This window comes from Mus caroli, unplaced genomic scaffold (assembly GCF_978045245.1).
Source record: "Mus caroli unplaced genomic scaffold, Mus_caroli_1 scaffold_13, whole genome shotgun sequence".
Classification (NCBI taxonomy): domain Eukaryota; kingdom Metazoa; phylum Chordata; class Mammalia; order Rodentia; family Muridae; genus Mus; species Mus caroli.
Genome location: NW_028227268.1, coordinates 29313240 through 29337287, shown reverse-complemented (window position 1 = coordinate 29337287; position 24048 = coordinate 29313240). Strand labels below are relative to the sequence as shown.

Genomic DNA, 24048 nt, shown 5'->3' with positions numbered 1-24048 from the left:
CAATGTCTTTCCTGCTGAGTCTCAAAGTTCTCTACCTAAAAAGCATGGATTTATTTCATCCGAGCCTCGATTTTTAATGCGTTGGCCACCTGGAGTCCTTGGCTGTCGTCTCAGAGGGGGGAAAAAAATTCCCTCGGCCACACCTCCTTCTTAAAAAGAGTAGGCAAGACTGCCAGCGGTTCTTTTTTAGGATCCCCGGAGGCTGCAGAACCGCACACTCTGGTTCCTGCAGTCAGCTAGCTGCTTTCCTTCCTCTCTCAGAGCCACCCCCCACACCCCCACTGCTCCCCTCCGGGTCTCATGACGCCCGACTTCCCAGTACAGAGAATCTCTAGACTCCCTAGACTCCATTCAAGAATCCGGGGAGCCCTCTGGTGTAACTACTTTGGCTCTTATGCCGCACCCTTAGATGCCACACAGTCTGAATGTTCGCTGTGTTTGCTGCATCTACTGTGCAGATCAAAAACATGGTTCTTTCCCACCTTCTTCCTTTCCACTTCTCCACTCTTTCTATGCTTATTAGATCAAGGCTCACGGTGAAACAGCTTCTAAGCATCAGCAATTTAAAAGTACAAAAATATTCCCTGTGGGTTGTGCGTGTGTTTGTTGTGTGTGTCCATCCGCGCTTATGCAAAACCTCCCAACGTCACACTTGGGTATCCGGACAAGCTTCTCCACAAACCCCAGATCTTTCCAGGGATTCCCTCTGCCCTGCCCTCTTCTTCTTCAGCGCCCTTAAAAGAGGTAGGTCTGGGGCTTTCCGCCAGCCACTCCTGCCTTGATAGACGCACACAAATCTGCTGCAGTTTTTCCTTCCCTGTTCACCCCTAGCCCTTTTAGGCGAGCAGTCCGGAGCTCTGGATTTCCTAGCATTTACCCTGCATCCGCACTGCATTCCCAGGCCGCCCTTCCAGGGCTAGACCTTCTGCAGACCCGGCGGCTCCGGCTCCGCCTGGGTGGTGGGTGGTGCTCTCGCCGCCCCCTCCTTCCCCTGGGGCCCGAGAGAGCCGCGCGCTGGGCAAGAGTGCGCGCGCGCGCCGGCTTGCTGGGGGAAATCTCCTTCCCTGGAAGCTGATGAGTGTCGCTGACCAAGAGTATCCCGGGGTCCATCAAAAGCCACCAAAGCGTTTGAGAGCTTTTCTAAAGAAAAACGGTGAAAGAAAAACAAGAAGGGAAACCCGTTTCCCGGGAGGCCTGGGTTTCTGATGGTATCGGATCCTCCCGTAGCTGCTCTGATAGGGATGCGCTAGGCGGCCGCTGGTACCCGGACTTAGAGTGTCCGTTGCGAGAGGAGGGAGGTGAGGGACTTGCGGGCAAGAGTTGCACCTGATCAGGGAATCTGCGAAGAGAACTGTGGGGTAAGTAGCTTTCTTCTGGCATCCGAGCAGGATAGGGGCGGGGGGGGGGGAAGGAGGGAGCAGGAGAGGGACGAAAAGGAGAGGGCAGGGAATGGATTATGAAAGAAAGAGAAAAAAATCCTTCAAATTCCGCTGCAGAGGGAATGAGCACAGCGCAGTCCTTCCAAGATGAGTCCCGCACGGCTTTTCTGTAGTGAGCGAGCAGCCGAGAAGTTCTTTTTAAAGAAAAAAGAAACTCCAAGCTCCTGGAGGGGAAACGGGGCAGCGGGCGGGGCGGAGTTCCAAGGCTGGCGCCTAGGGTCCGGGCTGAGGCAGTGGCCTGAAGTGCTGACTCCCAGCTACTGCTCCTTATGTCCTCGCCGCCCTCCCCGGGACGGACTTTTTGCCTCCGCCCCCGGGTGCCTGGCCGCCCCGCTGACGTGGGGACTCCGGGCGGCCGCAAGGAAGCTCACCTGGCCGAGCCTTCTCCTTCCCCTCCTCCCCATGCTCCCGCCCCCACCTGCCCTCCTCCTCTCCAAGTGGGAAGGCGTCGGGATCCGTAGGCGAGGAAATAACGACCCCTGCAGTTGCATTGCGGAAAATCTCGGCGGCGGTGCTAGTTGCGGGCGATGGAAGCGAGGCAATTGCGGGGTCTGGGGAGCCCTGGAAAATAGCAGAAAAGCGGAAAGCGCGCGTGCAACGAGGGGGAGTCAGTGAGACTCCAGACGCACCCCAATCCTGGGAGCCTAGCCTTGGGCTTGGCGTCCTGGAAGCATCGCCTGAAGCCAGCTTGGAGGCGGCAGGCGGCTCGAGGACTTGGGGAGCAGGGAGGGTCAACGGAGGCAGCTGGTGACCTGTGTTTGCGGGCAATAATCCCCGCTTCTCTTTCTTTCTCTGTGTGCGGTGTCTGCTCCTCTCTCCCCACCCCTCCGGAAGCAGGAGAACTGGCCTGACCAGAGACAGCAGCCACCCTTTGACCATGCCCCGGTGAAGGGGGGCGGACTTCGAGGGCAACTTGTCGCGGACTACCTGGACTCAGCTAGCCTGCGGAAAGAGAGCGAGAGCCCAGAACTCTACAGCTCGGCCCAGCGGGGGGCTGTTGTCTATGTCTTCTTGGGGCGCCCGGCGGATTGGGGTCTCGGTTTTGCAGGAAAAGCCCAGCGCTGTTGGCTTCAGGTGGCTGCCGCCGCCGCCGCGGTCGCCGCAAGTGCTGTTTCCGCCACTGGTGAGAGGAGCAGAGACACAAGAGCGGGGAGACCTCCGAGGCAACGAGGCATCGGACATGTGTCAGCACATCTGGGGAGCACATCCGAAGAGCCCGAGGGGAGATTTGCCGAAACAATTCAAACTGCGTTATTGATCTTGGGGGTGCCTGTCCCTGGCCGGCTGTCGGGTGGGAGCGCGAGTGTGCGCTCTCTGGAGAGAGTGTGCGTGTGTGTATGTGTGTACCGTGTCGGGCTCCCCCCTTCCCCCCTGTTTTCCCGTCGAGTGATGCACCTGGAATGAGAATCAGAGGATGGAAATAGTCTGGGAGGTGCTTTTTCTTCTTCAAGCCAATTTCATCGTCTGCATATCAGGTACGGGACGTGCTGGGGTTACTGGAGGGGTGGTGTGTTCTATGGTGGTGTTTAGAATGTGTGGTTATTATTATTATTATTATTTTTTATCGTGTGCAGACTTAGGGCGGGAAGCAAAGAGGTGGCACGGGCCTTTTTCGTTCTGTGGCTTTGCTATCTTATGAATCAAAGACCTTCTAAGCCCAAGGGTGTGTGCACGGGCTTGTGTGTCCATATATGTGTGACTCTGTGTGTGTGACTCTGTGTGTGACTCTGTGTGTCTGTGTGTGTGTGTGTCTGTGTGTGTGTGTGTGTGTGTGTGTGTGTGTAGGTGTAGGTGTGTGTAGGTGTGCCGCTATGGGTAGGATCTTTGTGGCGTCCTGGAAAGGAGAAGGGATGGAGACTGAAAATGAGGAGGCAAATGGGTGTTGATTTTCAACTGCTTTCCTGGCTGAGAACTCTGGCGCCGAAATCTGAGCCTTGGTATCCCCCACCCCCAACCCCTGGCTTCCAAAGTTCCCAAACTCAGTGGTTCCTGCTGGCAAAATAGATGCAGAGCCTTGGTTTGTTATCTAGGCACTTTAAAGGGACTGCAGGAAGATGCGGGACTGGGGAATACCCCCACCCCTCTATCTACCTTCTCCAGATGCTGAAGACTGTATCCTGGTGTCTGAAACCCAGTGGCATAGCCCTCCCACCGCAAACACACCTGAAACAATACAGTATTAGAAATGCTGCTTTAGATTAAGGTCTTAATTCCCAGTAGCAAGAATGTGCTGGCTCAGTTGCTGATCACAGGCTACTTGTGCCAGCTTGTGGCTTCCTCCCCCCTCCCCCCCTCCCCAAATGAGAATCCAGGGTGGGTGTTGAGGTGACTAAGGCAGGGTTTGTGCCTGCCTGTATCTTAGTATCTTGTGTTGGGAGGAACTGTCATTTCCAAGATGTATCTTTCTTGGTGCAGGAAGATAGGCTTGGAGGGAACTATGTAGACATTCCCCAGTCCTTTGGCTCCTCCCATCACCAGCACCCACTCCCTTGCACCTGCCATTTAAGCGCTCAGGGTGTAGCCCATTTGCAGTTCTCTCTTCTGCCTGCATTCCCTCTGCAGAATTAGGGACTGAGCCAACTTCCCATGAAGTCTCCATAGGTAGATGAGCAGGAGCCCTGCCTCTTTGAGCAGATATGCTTGGGCAGCTTTGGAGTAGGACAGGTTCATGCCTCCTCCTTTAGTTTTGCCAGTCCCCACCTCCTAAATCAGACCCGAGTCTGGCTATTAAAACCCCCTTCTGTCTTTTCTTTACTTTGGACCCAGTTCTAGATACTGCTGTTTAATTTCAATCTCTTCCAAAGACAGAATGGGACTCTGTTATGTGAAATCATATTTGGAGCTTGGCCACCCTACTAAAACACATGCCACTGTAATACTTTAGAGAGTTAATGTCCATATAGTAGACGAGAGAAGTCTGAGGTCATTCCCTTTTATACACAGTGAGAATTCTTACTTTGCTGCACACAGTAGGAATTCTTACTCTATTGTACTCTGTCCTCCAGTATATTGAGGTGACTTCTGAGGATTTGTGAGTCCTATGACCAGGGGTAGACTAGGTGACATCTCACAAAACCATATTACACATCTTCTACTGTGTCGCCCCCTTTCTCTTGTTCCATATCATTCCACTACCTAGAAAATATACTTTTACTGCCTCTCTCTGGTGTCATAATCATTTTCAGAAGAGCTACTTGAGTTCCTGTAAGACTGAATAAAGCATAACATTGGGTGAGGGGCTGGACTTCCTTAAGAACCCTATTAGACCCCAACCTCAACCCTTAATCAGGTCAGGCAATGAGATGGGGGTAGGGGAACACACATGCTGAGCAATAGTCTGTTTTTAGCCTCAGAGTTATTAGTGGGATACCTGTCACGGCTGCATTTGATTTGGTGTGTCAGCAGCTAAATTATTCAGCCAGAAACATGAGGAGGAGGTTATTTCCACCCCAGAAGAAGTGTGTATGGAGCGTGTGGCCTCTCACATGTATTTACCAAATAATCGTCGCTGCGATGTAACGAGGAGGATAAAAGTGTAAGCAAAACCAGCAGCTATTAACTAGACAGAAAACTAGGCTTCCACTCAGAGTGCTCAGCTAGGATCTGCATGGATGTACACTTCCTGGAGATGTGTAGGCAAAGAGGCAGCAGCGTGTGTTTATACATCGCACAGTTGACTTCAGAAGCCCCCTCGGCCCCTGCAGCCAAGGGGTTTTCTTCCTAGCAGCACAGCTCCTTCTTTAGTGAAGTTCGTATATGTCTGAATTATGATTAGTGAGACAATCATGACTCACAATTGCCACAGTTTGGGGACTTCAGTTCTTCTCTTGCCATCTGACAGCCCTAGGATGCGCAGGAATGGGAGGTGCTGAGGTTGAGTAACGATGCCTCAGAGAGGCCTTCCTGGGTCTTTCGTTTCTGTTTCTATGATTTGCAGTTTTAATTTACTCATGAATGAGTTTTACCAAAAGGAACAAAATCCTCTGATCACAGAATCCACTATCATACGTTTTGAAATATAAATGGGGTGGGGGCACTTTTTCACCATCTGAGGGTCAGTGTCCCTGGCCAGTAAAGGGGTGCTAATTCATATTACATTACCAGACAGTGAAGGATGAGGCATGGTTAGGTTCGACTTCATTATTGAGGAACATAGGCTGGAAAAGGCCAGTAAAAACCTGCAGCAAAAACAGTGTGCAGGAAGAAAATACTGGTGGTAACTTTGCCTATGGAAGATCTGTGGAATGGATTACATTTGATAGCCTTTGCTTTCAGGAACACTCTGGACCTTGTAACTCAGTATTTTATTAACCCAAGGTCCCAACCCTCATACACACAGACACATAGACACACACACACATACACACATACACATACACATACACACACACACACACACACACACACACACACACAAACACACAGAGGAGGGGGAGTTTGCTCTTTCTATCCTTTATTTGGCTATGTCATATAAAATATAGATGCTCAGGCTTGGTCTGTTTTGTTGCTCTGCTGAAATAATCTGGTTGGCATAAGGACTAAGCCCATTTGGCCAGGGTTACCTTGCTGCTGAGGAAGGAGCATGCATATTGTCCACTGGAGGGATCATACCAATTTTGGCAAGTTAGCGACAGCACAACAGGGCTTAGAAAGGAATGCCACGGTCTGGAAACATAATGGAAATGTCATTTGGCTAAAGATGTAAGGTAGCAGGGATTTGTAAAGAGACCAGGAAGGGAAGAAAGAGGATAGAAGGGTGAGAGGAAGAGAAGAAAGGTAGGGGAGAGAGAAATGAGAATGAATGTGTTTTTCCTCTGTGCTAGCTAGAGGACCATTCCCTTTCTCACTGCTCAGCTCAGTGAGAATGGATGCTGAGTAGCACAAGAGGGAATTTCCTGGTCCAAAGACAGCTGCCTGATTGAATTTGTACGTTGTACTCCACTTCCCCCACTTATGTAACTTCACCCTGTGCCAGTTTGTTCATGAAAACAGCAGTAGCCATTTAATTATGGGACAGCACCACACATTTTAAATTTAATGTAGATACTTTGATTTGATCCTTCTTAGATTTTGCAACCAAAATCCACAGAAGTTTTGGAGAATGCACATCCAGATCTGAGTAAAAATATCCATATATCCATTTACGTTTTGGTTCAATACTTTTCAAGTTTGATTTTTTTTTTTACTATTTATTTGATTTTTAGAAGTTTGATATGTCTAATTGAAAGAATAATTCATGCTAAATTAATATTATGCTTCAAGGTCTTGAAAGTAAAAGTTTATACTGGAAAGCTAAAAGTGTAGTAACATAACACTTGAATTGGATTTAAATCTATCCATCAGATGAAACTATTACCCAAGTAGATCTGGAATCTTAATCATCATGCACTGTAAGGAAAGGATACTTCTTACTTCACATACTCCTTTTCTAACCTAAAAGCTACAATTGTTTTATGTACAGAAAAGAAGTAATAGCAGGGTGCCACCTTATTATATATGCTTAGATGAGATGATAAATGATGTTTAATCACTTTTCACTTAGCATAGTGTCTGGTACCTAGCAAGCAGACACTAATATCAACTATTTTTTTATTTTCTACAAATGCTACTGGATGTAGAATTGATTCACATAGAGGAGAACTTCTCTTTTTTCACTGTTGGCTTCAATAAAAGCAATAAGAATTATCAGTCAAGGGACTATGGGGATGACTCATAAAGCCCTTACTGCACAAATGTGAACACCTGAGTTCAGGTCTCCCGCAATCCTGTAAAAAGCCAGGCACAGTAATGCCCATGTGAGAAAGAGAGTCAAGCAGATACCCTGAGTTCACAGGCAGTTTAGCTGTATCGGTGAGCTCCAGGTTCAGTGGCAGGCCAGGTCCAAAAACTAAGATGGAAAGTCATTGAGGAAGGCACCCAAAGCTGACCTCTGATAACCCACGTACATGCACATAAACATTCATGTGCATATGAATTCATACACACACACACACACACACACACATATATATATATATATATATATATATATATATATATATTACACACAGACACACACATACATATAACACACACACACACACACACACACACACAGTAACTAGCATATTTTGTAACATAGAACACAGATCCCACATTCAAGAAACTCTTGAGAAAACCAGAAGTGTATCTTGATTGAACTTCTCATACAAACAAGACTAAGTAGCATTAGAGTTTAGTGCATCATTAGGAATGTTCTATACTTGTTCATTTTTTACTCAATATTAAGCGAGACAAGACTTGGGGAGTCTTATATATCACCCAGTCTCCTGAAGTCCTTCTTACCAAGATCAACAGGCTTCCTCCACATCCTTCTTATATATTATATATTATAAATCAGTATAAACTCCTCTTTAAAGTTCTTCCTAATTAGAAATCTGTGTATACATGACTTGAAATATAATATTCTGTTAACTAAAATTAAGCCCCACTCCAACAGGATAATTGTGTCATTAGCAATATGATTTCCTTAAACCAGTCGTTCTCAACCATCCTAATGCTTTGAACCTTTAAGACAGTTCTTCATGTTGAGCTGACCCCTACCACAAAGGTATTTTTGTTGCTACTTTGTAACTTTAATTTTTCTACTTTTATGATATCTTATATGTGACCCACATTGAGTGTCATGACCCATAAGTTGAGAAAGTGCCTTGAAATATTTTGCTGTGTGAGATGTCATAGGCAATGACAGACAACCATCATCCTAGATGAAAGTCTCCAGGCAGTGAATGAAGAGAACCAAGTAATGGAAAATCCCAAGAGTGGAAGAGAAAAGTCCATGGGGAGAGATCTTCCCTTGGGTGCAGAGAGATTGATTAACTGACACCTGAAGACACCAGTACCAAACACCTGTCTCGTGACCTGCATTAAGTATTTCATATTTGGATTTGAGGTTTCACTTTAGGGAAAAGCCAAATGTCATGAGTCTGTAAGATAACAAGTCATTAAAGAAGGACTATGGATGCTAGAAGGCTCACCCCACAACCCAACTCTACTCTAGTCACATACATGGTAATAGGCAATTGCCTTAGCTTCTTAGACTTGAGTCCCTCACTTGCAAAACACAGTATTTATTTGCCTTGTCTATTTCTAAAAGATTATTTGAACCAACATCAGAAATGATAAAGCATCCTTCAGGTTTTGCATATGTAAAGTGCTTACATTATTGGATGAGCCAAGATTAAAACACAGTTATAAAAGCAAAGTTGAGAGGCATGTGGAGAATATGGAGTGACATAAAACTATATGAAAATGCTTAATTGCTTAGAAGTAGTTTAGTATAATGCATTAGTATGTCTAACGTTAGAAAGCAGTAGGAATGATATCCAATTGTCTAATACTATAGTATAAATACTATAGATGGGGAGAACATGGCCATGAAAGAAAATGAAGATGGGAGACTGATGTTTGACTGTGGAATCAATTAAATGGAGATCACATTAGCAAAGAAGTAGGTATGAGTGAATGCTCAGGAAAGAATACCACAGCAGAAATCCAAGGTTTGCTTTGAGAGACACCGGGGTCTAAGAGCCCTCTTAGGAAGCTAAAATACTAGGGAAAAAAAAAACCACTGTACAAACACCATTTGAGATTCTCTTAATAATATGTAGCTTTGCATTAATTCAGTGTGTTGAACTCATTTCCTACCAGTTCTCAATTCTAACTGCTTTGGGTCTCAAGTTCCTGTTGACCACTTCATGTTTCTGCTATACTTGGCATGGCTTGTGCCTATTTGGGATCATAGACAATTCAGGAAATATGGTGTGGAGAGAGTTGAGCTTTCTCATCTGCATGGAGAAATGCAGAGTTGACACTACCTGAAGCTGTAGTTACAACGAGGAAACTATGAGAATAGCAAAACAGGATTGGTTGAATGCCTAGCCTAATATCTGGACTACCACTACAATGGCCAATGGTGCATGTGGGAGAATTAGCATAGGCAATGGAACAAGGAGAAGCCCACACTTGAAGGACAAGTTTGTCAGTCATGCTCTAGAAGGTTATTATGTGGTAGTGTTGGAGAAATAAAGTAGGCTCGGTGGGACAACTCTTTTTCACCTATAAAGTGAAGATTGGAGACATGCACAAACAATCTGTCCTTGTGTCTGGCATACAATAGTTGCACAATGAATTGAAGCTATCCCCCACAAATAACTCTACTTCATTATGACTGATCTAAATTATAAACATTGCTTCTTCTAATGCTTGAAAATGTTTTTATGTTTTGTAAATGCCATGTAATTCTTCAGTCATTTTCTCTGTGTTCAATACTGTTCAACACACACACACACACACACACACACACACTGAACAATTGATTGTTCTAAGTGTTTTATATGATAATGAATACTGCATGATAGAGATTCATAGACTATACTGGGAGTGTGAAGGAAAAGCAGTTCTTGGTGTATAAAAGTGAGGAAAGGTAAGATTTATAAAGATGAAAATATCTGAACTAGAAAAAAGCTTAAAATTTCAAAGTAAAGAGCAAGATAGAAGAGGAAAGCTATAAGGAAATAATATGTTCATAGCACGAAGCAAAAATGTCAAGAGTGAAGTAAACTGGGCATATGAACTCAAGGGTTTAAACAATTGACTGGAACTAGGGTTACAAACCAAGCTACAGTCGCAAGGAAGGTCTCCCAAGTCAAGATGAAATGTTGAGGCCTTAGTATTTTTTGTTACAAGGAGCACAGGAAAAAAAATATGTAATCTATTTTGTGTGTGACTTACACAATACATTTGTACTTTGAATAGTGGAAGCAATAGCCTAGAAACCAGACTCTCTCCATTCCTCACCACCTTTATTCTTGATGACAGAACACACAGAATTATCTTCTTAAATTTTCAGCCATTAGCAATATAGTGAGTTCCAGCCTTAAACAAAACAAACACCACAAACAACAACAACAACAACAACAACAAAGCCCCAGATCCAGCAACAGCAAACCCTCCTAGCTTCCTAAATCAGTTATGTCAGTGTGGAACGTTCCAAGGGGCAGGCCAAACACAGAGTCATTTTCCTAACTCTTGGAGCCCAGCCTTACCTTGATGCTTTTAACCCTTGGTGTTTGCATATTAAACAAATGAAAATATCTTAACATTGTACTTGAATAAGAATGATTGCATTTGTTAATTAGATAAAGGCACAGAAGGAAATATCTACATGTACATTTGTGTAAGGGAACTTTAGGTTATACAACAGATGCCACCCTTGCATGAAACAGGTGGTCAAGCCACTACCCAATATTCTGTATCAGTTTTACCTAACTATACACAACTCTTGTTTCCGGTATATTGCATGTTCACTTGGGAAAACATGTTTATGAGCTACCGAATTACAAACTCATTGTATCCTTTTAATAGTACAGTCACTATGACGAGGATACCTGTCATCTATCTATATATTTCTAACTACCTGTCTATCATCCATCTGTATCTATCATCTATCAATCATCATTATCTATTTATCTAATGATATATAAATACACACAGATATACAGACCTAAAATAAAATAGTTCTTTGCTGGCTTGCTTCATCATACAATGTCTATTGAGCCTGCTCTAATCCTTCCAGTCATCTGGAATCAATCAGAATGAGTCAAATAGTGAAATCTCCCTGCAAGAATTTATTATACACTAAGAGATGAATTTTCAAATTGTGTGGTAAATATTTTAAGAAGGATAAAAATAGTGAGAACAGAGAAGGAATATCTGAATCATTTTGCAGGTGGAGGCACGTAGGGAGAAGACAGTAGGCACCATTAGGATGCTTCGGCTGAGTCTTGATGTTAAAGGTTGGCTTGGAAGATTTGCGCTGCTTGACTAGGAGGGATGATATGGAGCAGCAGTACTGGAACTATATCTGCAAAAGCAGAAGGATGAAACAGGTCACTGTGAGCTCAGTAGGTGTCACAGAGGCAATGTGATAACTAGAGAGTGGATGAGGGCAAGATGGACATGTGCTTAGAAAGTATGGCTTCAATAACAGTGGCACGTGGTGGATAATGATGATGGAGAGAACTGCTCAGTGCCACTGTGTCAGAAAGGTCTCTGTTTGAGACTCAAGAGAGTTTGGTGCCTGATCACTCACTTCTTCGGGAAGAGACTGGGCAAGAAAATATTTATGGCACTGGGTTAGCCATGTCCCATTTGGCTGAGATCACTAAGCATTTTCCAATGTTGTTTCTGGTTCCAGATGGCTTTCCAGAACCTTTTGAAGAAACTCAGGTATAGAGTACAGTGTTCAATCTCCTTATACAGTTTATTACTAAGCTTCTATACTTAAGGGGAAACATCCAGAAATCTATTCGTCTACCCATGTTTTGGAACATCTCAAGCAGCACCTAATTTAATTTATTATTGAACATTTCCTTCTTTTTTCTTTTTGCGGTTTTCATTGCAAGTAATTTTAAATACAACCTTAAAGGATTTCCAGCATGTAAAGTTTGGGGGGAGGGTCTTCCAGTAATGGCAAGGAGTCTAGAAATGCCTTTATTACAAAGCCATGATTGTTCTTTATTAGTGGGATTCCACTGTTAATAGGGTATCCAAGGTTTGGGGTTGATTACATTTGCATGAAAGAACCAGGGGAGAGATTATCCGTGGTTATGAAGGAGATAGCCTACAAATGTCTTCGCCTCCTGGTCTGGGAAAGGTGACAGTTTTGTCATAGCAGATGCAGAATTCATCCTTAACTCTGTCCAATACTTCATGCCCAGTGGCTTAAAGGGGATGGCAGTAGGAAATGAAGCCTGTGACTTTCAGTTCAGTTTTTCAGAGCCAAGTTTTGCTGGCTCTGCAGCACATTTGGCAGTGATGTCAGAGTTGGAATAAACACATTTACTGGAGGATATGAGTCAACATATTTCCATTCTGCTCCTCCCCTCTGTGTCCTCACTACACACACTGCTACCTTGTACCCTCAGTGAAAATAATACGGATGGCAGAATTTACTGAGTGAGCACAGCCCCTTCCTCTGAAGTTGGGATTAGCAATGAATGACTCATGGGGCTCTAAAAATCAATGCATAAGGAAACATATTTACAGCAGGTTTCTTAGGTTTTTCTTTCTTTTCCCAGTGTTTAATATGTTTGACTATTCATTAAACAAAAGGCAATGAAAAGATCCCTCTTATAATGTGACAACAGTCCAAGCTATGGTAAAATGTAGTGAACAAAATGCCTTGACATTGGTCCTTGCAGAATGCACATGTCATGATATACAAGCAGTGTAGTTTGTACTTCCCATTGCCTGGTCCAGTGCCTGACATTTAGAAGAGGCTCTATAAATAAATTAATTAATTAATCATTAATCATAAATCATACAATTAATTACAATTAATACAAATCAATTAATACATAAATGAATAGAAAGGAGTGATTTAGAATTACTTCTTGATTTCATAGGAGAATAAGAGACCAGAAGCTATGTCATAGGAAGGAGAGGTAAATCAGATTCCTGTGTCAGGTATCCTCTTGCTTCTACTACCTGCTTCTGCTGGTAGATTTTCAAACGTGCAAGAAGTCAGAGAAGAAAGGGACAACCTGCTGGATATTTTTGTCTTTCTTTCTCAAATTGAACTCATAGGTTTGCTAGACAAACCATCCTTATTTGAGGTAGGCACTCACTAACTCATATTTCAGCTCTTTTTGTGTCCTGTGACACCAGAGTAAAGACATGAGCTTCTAGATGCAGGGATTCAATATTGTTGGAGTCTTTTCTGTCCCTGGTAGAGGGGATGCCATGTTTTTCCATCATAGGAGAAACTAGCAAATCAGGAAGCTCACTGTCCTTTAGTTAGTACCTTACTAAACTATTCTATTCAGGGGTCCTCCTTTTGACCCTTGATACAGAGAATTACAGGAAATGGCTAGTGGCTATCGTGTTTTCAGACTTATGTCCAAAAAAAAAGAAAAAGTTACTTCTCACATTATTTTCCACACTGCCATGTTTAAACCTGGCAAAAGTAACTTAAGTAAGGAGGAGTTCTTTTTGGCTTGTGGTTCTGAGACAGGGGCTACTGCATCTGGGATGCCATGGAAATAGGAATATGAGGCAGCTGGTTACATTCCATCTGTTGTCATGAACCAAAGAGCAACGGATGCTGGTGCTCATCTTGTTCTCTTTGTTTTATTAGGTATTGGAATTATTCACTATGCTGTCCTCATTCAGGGTGGGACTGTCCCACCCTAGTTAACCCAGACGTTCAATGCTTCCTCACAGGCACATCCGAGGTTTTTCTTCCAGGTGATTCTAAACTTTGTCAAGTTGATGACTGTTATTCACCAACCTATGAGTGCTCTGGATTTTTGTAAACAAGAGTAAAGGATCTGGCTACTTCTCACTGGAGAGAAGAGCTACCAAAAGCCTTGGAGCTGAAGTAACAGAGTGGAGCTGCTGTCAAGGGCAGGCATTCCCACCTGATTGATCTTAGCAAGTATGTGGAAATGACCACCCGGATCATTTTGTTGCCGTGCTATTTTAATTATAAGAAAGGAGAGAGTTTAAAGACAAAGCGTTCTTCTTGTTAGCATCTGATCCCTGGAATACGAGGTCAGGAGACAAAGCATCTGAGGGCATTCTTGGTCCACTGCTTGCCCTGGATATGAATAGTGATGTATTACGTTGTCACTATAGTAACCCAGCCCTCAGCTGTTGTGACTCAAACCTCTGTAGAATAATATAAAAAGTGAGGCTCACACACACACACACACACACATTATATTTGCAACAAGTCCAATCCCTGATGTTTCCTTCTGGAGAAGTTCTTTTTGGCTCTGTAGATTGGATTAGTGCAGTGTTGCGCCTAAATGACAGCTACCTCCAGTCTTGGAGATATGAGTGGGTGTGGTGTTTGATGTTCCTTCTCCTGCTTTCGAAATCGATGGGACTATGTCAAGTAAAGAGTCTTATTGTGCTACCAATTACAGGTAAGACATGTGGCGGGAACTAATAAGTAAATGCTTGTTAAGCACCTACTATTTAGGCTAATTGTGTATTCAAATGAGATGCTCTTCTTTCATCTCTGCTGGTTGCAAGGCAAAAATTATAGAAGCGTTTTTGCAGCCACAAACCTGATTTACACTGCGACTCACTGGATTTTTAATGCAAATAGTGTATAAGTCTCAAAAAAATTTAGGAGAGATATCCGGTCCTATAGACAAAATTTGTTTTTACCAAATTGAAGATTACAACTTTCCTATATACATGCTTTTGAAAACTTTATTTCTCAAGGATTTTCTCATGTGGCTTCATTACTGCAGCAGTTCAGGAAATCCTGGATTCAGATAAATCCCAAAGCCAATGAAATAAGACTTGGAAGCTTCTTGCTCACATGAATTGTCCACCAGCCATCAGCATGTATGTGTAGCAGCTTGGAGTCTTCTAGTCTAGCTTTTGTGCCCAAATTCAGGACAAAAGGTTTGGTGAATAGTTAGGGCCTGAGTTAGGGTTTTATTGCTGTGAAAAGACACCATGACCATGGTAACTCTTATAAAAGAAAATATTTAATTGGGGCAGGCTTACAGTTCAGAGGTTTAGTTCATGATCATCATGGCAGGGTGCTGGCAGTATACAGGAAATCATGGTACTAGAGAGGCAGCTGAAAGTTCCTTATCTGGATTGGCAGGCAGCAGGAAGAGAGAGCAAAACTGAGCCTGGCTTGGCCTTCTGAAACCTCAAAGCCTACAGCAGTTCCTTCAACAAGGCCATATCTACTTGAACAAGGCCACACCTCCTAATTGTTTCACTCATTATGAGCCTACAGGGACCATTTTCATTCATATCACCACAGTTGGCAAATATTTCTTGTTATATTTTTAAAAATAATAGAAGTATCTAAAATAGCATCTTTTAATAATTATTTTCTACTGTTTAGTGATGTGTTGTTTCAAGTTTATGCCTTTTTGTTAGCTTTTCATATCTATAGATCATTACCTCTGTTGAATTATTTCCTTAAACTAATTCTTACAAATTGTAATTCTCCTTCACAAAATTTCATCTGGTTTTGCCATTATAATCTAATTATAAATCTGTTTATAAGCTTCTAGATATACACCCAAATTTATATTTGGCCTGAATGTGTATATAGTATGATGAACTTCCATTGTTTATTCTAATAATAATTTCCCTTTCCCTGAAAGCTACTTAACCAAAACCAAATAGCTTTGACATTAAGATGCTACTGTAATTTGCAAGTCAGACCAGAGACAGAAAACTGCATCTAAGAGCGCAGACCTCTCTTGGGTCTAGAAGTTTGAGACTTGGGTAATATTCCTGGAACATATTTTTATTAATATACTGGGGGCAAGAGAATAGGCTGATTTGCAGAAAATATTAGGATGGGAGTTTGGACCTGACATAATAACTGTTAGCTTGCTAGTTCTGTACAGTGGAGTCAGTCACCCACCACTGCCTTGATTCTCAGTGTTCTTTAAAATCACAACCCTAACCTATCTAACTTGAGCACTGTAGAGTATTAAGAGTTTTCATTACACTGTAGAGTGTTACAGAGTTTTCGTTGATGCTAAATGTCTCTAGGTCTCAAAAAGCCAAAGCAGCAAGTTTTAAAGTACAGAAATAACTCGTGTGTGTGTGTGTGTGTGTGTGTGTGTGTGTGTGTGTGTGCTGGCGTGTATGAATGAGGGCATGGTAGGTACATGGTATGGATATCAGAGGACAATTTGGGCTATTAGTCCTCACCTCCCACTTGGTTTGAGACAGACTCTTTTTTATTATTTTTCTGCTCCATATGACAGGCTAGCTAGCCTACAAACTTCAGGTAATTCTCCTGCCTCTACCTCCCATCTCCCCATGGGAATGCAAGCATTATTGACATAATTAATACCTGGCCAGCATTGAAGTAGTTCTGGAGATTTGAACTCATGTCCCTGTGGTTGTTTAGCAAGCACTTTTTGCCCATTGGACTATTTCCTCATCCACTGGGCCATTTCCTCAGCCCCAGGCAGAACCATGAGATTGTAAACAGAAAAGTGAATTTGTAGAGAGGAAAACATGAGATAGGAGCATCTGAGGATAGCCTAAGTTATATTTGTAGAATGGTGATTTTGTGTGGCATTGTAGACTCTTAGCAAGACCCTGGGGACTAAAGTGAGGGTATATACACTGGCTGCTACATAAAAAAAAAAAATATTTGTTGAAAATGTTGTATATTCTTTTTTTTTTTTTAAATTGCGATCAACTCTGCTGAAAGTTAACGTATGACTTCATCTCTTAGTAAATTTCATGACATCATTTGTGAACTGCAGTCAATAGCATCTGTCTGTGACATTAAGGGAGATTGATATTTTTTAAACAATGTAGAATGCTGCTTAAGCTATAGATTGCACTTGGTACACAGTAAGGTTTGCTGATTGTTATGGTGGAAGCTAAAAGAACAAGACACACTGGGTAAAATTAGGAATTTGGCAATATTGTGTAAAACATGGGGATTAAATGAGCCAATGCATGTGAAAGTATTTAGCACAGTGGCTGTGTATAGAACATAATCAGCTAAGGTTGGTTGAGTTTGATTCACTCAGGGGAACTAGAATGTTTGGGGAACTTTAAAGGTAGAAAGAGGGAAGTTAATTATGGTTTTCCCTACGGGATCTTCAGAGACAGTTTACTGGGTCTAACCACATTTTTCTTTATTTTCGTTTATTTGATGGACACATTTTCAATTTTAGCTATGCTTTAAACTTGTCAAGGTTTCCTGTGTGTGTTGTCTTATGTCACCCTGTAAAAACCCAACTTTGGCAGTAGAGGTATAAACTGAATGCTGATTCAAAGGAGTTTCTTACTCCTGTTATCACCACCACCACCATCATCACCATCTTCCTCTTCTTCTTCTTCCTCCTCCTCATTATTATTATTATTATTATTATTTAGTAAATAGTGACTGAACAGAACAATAAAAAATTAAGTACCACATGCCAATCCATTTTCAGTAGAAAACAAAATACTTAACCTCGCATGCTTGGAGACTGTCTCTCACTATTCTTGCAAACTGACTTCTTTATTTTTGCTTGTGATCAGTCTTGCCGGCTTTCTCCAAGTATTAATTTGTGCACATGGCAACCTCAACCATGTTTTCTTCAATGGGTTTGCAAATGAAAACATAGCTTTGATTTGGTTTAATATTCACTTGGGAGAAAGATTTGTAAAATGATAATTAAATGCTGGGTTGGTGCTGGCATTGTGACATGGTTCATTTTTAAATATTAGGTCTGAACGATTTAGCAAAAAGGCATAAAAGAAAAGACCAACATGAAAATGGACAGATGATGAATGCTGCCTGTGTTGATGTTAAGTAAAGACAAGTAAACTGTGCCCTGAGTATTTCCATAGGGAGTCTATTTTAGAGATTTTTCTGAACATTCGGGCTGTGTGTGAGATTTTCTTCCCCTGGTCACATTGACAGAAGCTGGATTACAACTGAGAATGCAGAGACTAATGGCCTGTTGTCACTAATCCACTAAACCTCTACTCCTGTTTCTCTTAAATTGATTGAATTTAGAGAAGCTGGATACAGACCCACACCAACTATCCTGCTGTTAGATCTCCATGATGTAATGAGTTCCAAGAGCTTCAAAGGACATGCAAGTGAGGACCTGGGAACCCTTGTCAAATATCATCACCTTGGTGATACTTCTCTTAGCAATTGTTTACTAAATCTCAAAGTTTTCTCTCATTATCTTAATTTATTTTTAAAAAAGAATGCTTTTCACATGCATAAACCTAAAATTAATAGTATTGGGGATGGAGAGAGAGCTCGGTGTTTAAGAACACTTACTCCTTCTGCAGAAAATCCAAATGAGGCTCCCAACACTCACTTCTGGTGGCTCACAACTACCTGTGACTCCAGCTTTGGGAGACTCTGATGGCCTTGGTCTCTGTAGGCACCTGCACTCATGCGGGGCAGAGAATGTATGAGAATCCCTCTGCTATATAAGTGTTACAAAAACAATTGAAAGCTCACAGTGTCAAATGGGGAAGGTCTGAAGAAGTTCAGTACAGGGCCATTGGAGCATGTGGTGTAGGCTGTTTGTGTCATGCTCGATCAGGAAATGGACTGTGATAGGAACCAGAAGCCAGGTAAAATTTTCAAAGGTCTGCCCTTAACAGCTTACCTCTTCTAACTAGGCTCCTCCTCCTAGTAATTCTACAATCTCCTGAAATGGATTCAGTTAGGGAAGAAGCATGCAAAACCTGAGGCCCTAGAGGAACACTTCAGTTTCAAACGATGACACCTGCAATTGAACTTCCAAAAGATGCATGGATAAACCCAATACCTGGGTAGTCCACTTTCTTCCAAGAAAGGATTGGTTAAATTTTAGATGAAATATTCAAACGTTAAAAAGATTTAACCTCAGAATCATTTTGTGCATACTTTGATGGCTTTAGGAACCTCAGAATCAGTTTGTGCATACTCTGATGGCTTTTACCTCCCAGAGCAACTTATCAAGTGTCAGAAAGCCAAAAGGGATATCTTGCCCCCTGCTGCCTTGGATTTAGATGCATGCTTTGTTAAGTTGCTCTGGTCCTGTCCCAGCAAACCTTCTGGTGAGAGTTATCCTTCCCAAAGGGATGGTTTGCACTCTGGATGCCAGTTTGGCCAGGAGCAGTAGGCTTTCTAAATCTACTATTGTGCTGTTAGCCTTAAAAAAAGAAAAAAAGGAAGAAAAAAAAAAAAGAATTAACCCTGGTATTTTGAGACTGAAGGTCAGACTACATTCAGAAATGGAAGAGTCACCTGGAGAATAAGCAATTTTAGAAATAACAGCCTGAGAAATCAAACCTTCTCCCCTGATGACAAAGACTGGCTAGACTTATAGCCCAGGTCATGAGCCCTCTCTATACTTGCACTGAGGATTTTCTCCCAAATATAAGGTTGAATGAGCTTTGCAGGACTCTGGGAACAATGATTGTGGCTCTTCCTGAACACACAGGGTGTAGAGGTGTGGGGGTGAGGTGGGGGGGGTTGGGGTGTGGGGGGGTGGGAGTGGGGAGGTGGGGGGTGGGGTATGTTAAGTAACGGAGCACATGGATTCTGGCAAGGACTCTCAGTAGCCAGAGCCCCTGTACTCTTAGTGTCTGCATTTGTACTAAAGTCCTAAGGCAAAAGAACTTGTAACTCTAAAGCAGAGGCAGTCATATGACAGACTAATGACCAGAGGCAGCCCCCGGCCTGTTTCATAAGAAAAAACGAGTGACATTTTCATTCTAAAAAGGTTTTGTAAAAAAGAATCAAATGACAAAACTATTTCGTGGCATAAAAACTTATAAAACCAGATTTTTTGTCAATAAATAATACTTTACAGTAATTTACCATTATTTATTTCTGTATTGTCTCTATGTAAGAGTCCAAGTATTTGTGAAGGACCCCATGGCTAGAAAAGCCTAAATTATTTCCTCTCAGGCCCTTTGCAGAAGAATCTTTGCAAACACGTGCTCTAGAGAATATATAACAAATAAATAAACAGTTGTGTAGAAGCATGCTATAGACAAAATAAAATGCAGCTATTTTCTCTTCTGTTTGAGGAGTTTGAAAAAAGAATATGTTCCCTTAGCTACCCTCCATCACTATCAGGATAGAGATCATTCCATCAACAAGAATTCTCTTGTTCTTTTGTAGTTTTTTTTCTTTTTGTACCCTTGCTCTATGGCAATCAAGATTCTGATCTCTGTCACTATAAACAGCTTTGCAGTGCCCATTTCCTGAGCCTTTCAGAGAGCTAGAGACTGCTGAGGGAGGGTTATATGGAGGTGTGAAAACTTGAAGTTGATTTCCTTCTTCCATTTGATAATTTCTCAATTCACTCCAAACAGCCACTTTGCTGTGATAGTAAAAGCTACCAGACACTGGGCAAAGAGCTCTCTACTTATCTCACTGGATCCTTTAACCCACTGAAGCAATTCTAACTCATGATCCACTTTGACTGGTAAAGAACACACATTTGTTTAAATGCCCCCCAGAAGCCACTAGGAGTTTACACTAGGAGTAATTAGAGGCTAAGCCTGAGCCTGAGTGCTGCAGTTTTGATGAGGTGGTAGGCTCAGGGTAAGTGCCCTCCTTCTGAACCCTCTGCTTTCTACTTTGTAAAATGGAAATAAATAAAATAAATAAATAAATAAAAAAGCTAGTTCAGGAATGATAGTGGCTCAATTAGCAAAACGCTTGCTTTGCAAGCAAGAGGACCTGACATTGATTCTCAGAATTCGTATGAAAATGCCGGACATAAGCGTGGGCACTGCACTTGCAATTCTAGTGCTGCGGAAGTTGAAACTGACTCCTGGGCCTTGCTGGCCAACTCTCCTACTTAGTGAGCTCCAGGCCACTTTTTTCTCCACTGTGTAATTTTGGCTTCTTTGTCAAAAATCAGGTATCCACAGGTGTGTGGTTTTACATCTGGGTCTTTTATTTGATTCCATTGATCAACCGGTCTGTTCTTATGCCAATACCATGTAGTTTTTACTACTTTATCTCAGTAGTCTAGCTAAATTGAAATTAAGGATGGAGATTCCTCCAGAAGTTCTTGTATTGTACAGGACTGTTTTAGCTATCTTGGATTTTTTGCTTTACCATGTGAAGTTGAGTATTGTTGTTTGAAGGGCTGTAAAAATTGTGTTGGAATTTTAAAGGGAACTGCATTGAGTCTGTAGGTTGCTTTTGGTAAGATGGCCATTTTCACTATCTTTTTTTTCCATATATTTTAATTGGGTATTTATTTCATTTACATTTCCAATGCTATCCAAAAAGTCCCCGACACGCTCCCCCACCCACTCCCCTACCCACCCACTCCCACTTCTTGGCCCTGGCGTTCCCCTGTACTGAGGCATATAAAGTTTGCACGACCAATTGCCTCTCTTTCCACTGATGGCCAACTAGGCCATCTTCTGATTCATATGCAGCTAGAGACACGAGCTCCGGCAGGGGGGGGGGTGTACTGGTTAGTTCATATTGTTGTTCCACCTATAGGATTGCAGATCCCTTTAGCTCCTTGGGTACTTTCTCTAGCTCCTCCATTGGGGGCCCTGTGATCCATCCAATAGTTGACTGTGAGCATCCACTTCTGTGTTTGCCAGGCCCGACATAGTCTCACAAGAGACAGCCATATCTGGTTCCTTTTAGCAAAATCTTGCTAGTGTATGCAATGGTGTTAGCGTTTGGAAGCTGATTATGGGATGGATCCCCGGATATGGCAGTTTCTAGATGGTCCATCTTTTCACTATCTTAATCCTACTGATCAATAAGCAGGAGATCTTTCCACCTTCTGATATCTTTTCCAATTTCTTCAAATACTCCAAGTTCTTGTCATACAGGTCTTTTACTTGCTTGGTTCAACTTCACAACAAGATATTTAAAATTACTTGTGGCTATTGTGAAAGGTGCTATTTCCCTATTTCTTTCTCAGTCTATTTATTCTTTCTAAATAGGAAGATTACTGATTTTATATTTTACTTAATCTTGTATCCAACTACTTTGCTGAAGGCATCTACCAGTTTCCTGATAGAATTTTGAGGGTTGCTTATGTATGCTACTTTATCATCTGCAAATAGCAGTACTTTGATGTCTTTCTTTCCAATTTGTATCCCGTTGATCATCTTCAGTTGTCTTATTGCTCTAGATAGAACTTATAGATTGGTGCCTACTCAATTATCATCACAGAGGCTTCATCCAGCAACTGATGGAAACAGATGCAGAGACCTGCAGCCAAACATTATGCAGAGGAGGAGGAAGGATTGTAGGAGCCAGATTGGTCAAGGACACTACAAGAAAACCCACACAATCAACTAACCTGGTGTACTGGCTGGCTGGCTTTGTGTGTCAACTTGACACATGCTGGAGTTATCACAGAGAAAGGAGCTTCAGTTGGGGAAGTGCATCCATGAGATCCAGCTGTGAGGCATTTTCTCAATTAGTGATCAAGGGGGAGGGTCCCTAGTGGCTGGTACCATCTGTGAACTGGTAGTCTTAGGTTCTATAAGAAAGCAAGCTGACAAGACAAGGGAAGCAAGCCAGTAATAAAAATCCCTCCATGGCCTCTGAATCAGCTCCTGATTCCTGATCTGCTTGAGTTCCAGTCCTGACTTCCATTGGTGATGAACAGCAATGTGGAAGAGTAAGCTGAATAAACCCTTTCCTCCCCAGCTTGCTTCTTGGTCACCATGTTTTGTGCAGAAATAGACACCCTGACTAAGACACCTGGGTTCAAAGGTACCCGAAGATACTGAACCAACAACCAGGGAGCCTGCATGGGACTGATTAGGCCCTCTATATATGTAGCTTGATGTTGTGAGACTCCTAACAGTGGGAGCAAGCCCTGTCACTGACTCTTTTGGCTGGTTTTGGGGCCCTTCGGAAACTGGATTGCCTAGACCAGCCTTACTACAAATGGAGAGAGGTGCCTAGTTTTAATGAAACCTGATATGCAGTGTTTGGTTCATATCTACTGGAGGCTTGCCCTTTTCTGAAGAGAAACAGGAGTGAATTGGAGTGGGGGAGAAGGAAGATTTGGGGGAAGGGACTGGGAAGAGAGAAGGGAGGAGAAACTGCAGTCAGGATGTAAACATTAATAATACTAATTTAAAAAGTTAAAAGTCCTGAAGTCTATACACCATATCTAAATTTTAAGTTATTGCTACTTATCAAATTACTTACACACACACACAAGTACATGTGCATATCAAAGTGCACGTGCACACACACAAAGGGATTTATCCTGAAAAGGATAGATAAGCTGATGCTGCAAGCAAAATGATTCTAGAAGAAAAGCTCCAACAAGTTACACCTAAAGGCACTTGAGAGTGGACACTTTCAAGCTGAAGGTGCAAGGTAGCAGTAGCCAAAAGAGTGATTTTAAATAATTTCATTATATTAATCCCAAGCATGGAACATTAGTATCTTCATTTTACAGGTGAAGGAATTTCAGGCTTAGAAAATATGGTCGCTTTCACGTGAATACGTACAAAGCTATTTGGGGGGGGGGGGGTCTTAGGGCATCTAACTCATTTTTCCATACATGCTGCCACCCTGCTTACCTGCCTGTCATATTGGATATGAAGGGATAAAGACAGGTGTGTGTAAGAAACAGTCTCCATTTAGAGGATGAACTTATAGTTTTCATATGTAAAACAAGCTCTAGAGATATAAGGCACTGTATTGCTTTTGGTGGACTTGGAGGAGGGTATGCTTTGAATTGGGCATGCTTAACAACGTGTCTGGACAATGACTATTATTTCACAGTGAAACCAGGAGGCACTCCACTGTTATTTGTATTATTCTAGATAATTTCATGTTGTCTTTAATGTATTATATAAGGGAGATACATAAGTCTGGCCCCTCAATTTCTCTTCTTCTTCACCCATAGCTGTGTCTGTGCTTTGATCAGTGGTATCCTTTGCATCTCCTGAGTGATGCCTTTCTAGAAGCCATATGAATCAGGGAGGAGGGTGAGGTGATTCTCTAGGGCCAGCTCTGCAAGCCTGTCCCCTGCAGTGGCTCACTGGGCCCTCAGAAAACGCTGGCTGCATTAGAAACCCCGACACCAGAAAATCACTGTGACTG

At 42.5% G+C, this 24048-nt stretch overlaps 1 protein-coding gene across 4 annotated transcripts in view; it reads left to right on the top strand.

The window, feature by feature from the left end:
* Positions 1-692: 692 nt before the first annotated feature.
* Ca10 (carbonic anhydrase 10 (inactive)) overlaps positions 693-24048 on the top strand; it is a 526692-nt gene continuing 503336 nt past the window's right edge. The window contains exons 1-2 of one of the 4 annotated variants that reach the window (XM_085829668.1): positions 693-744; positions 2277-2914. In XM_085829668.1, coding sequence (XP_085685794.1) covers positions 2854-2914 — 61 coding nt within the window. In that variant the 5' untranslated portion in view covers positions 693-744; positions 2277-2853. Of the gene's footprint in view, positions 745-990; positions 1359-1739; positions 2915-24048 lie in introns of those variants that run through there. The other 3 variants (XM_021177199.3, XM_029484237.2, XM_021177198.3) reach the window with 3 other exon arrangements.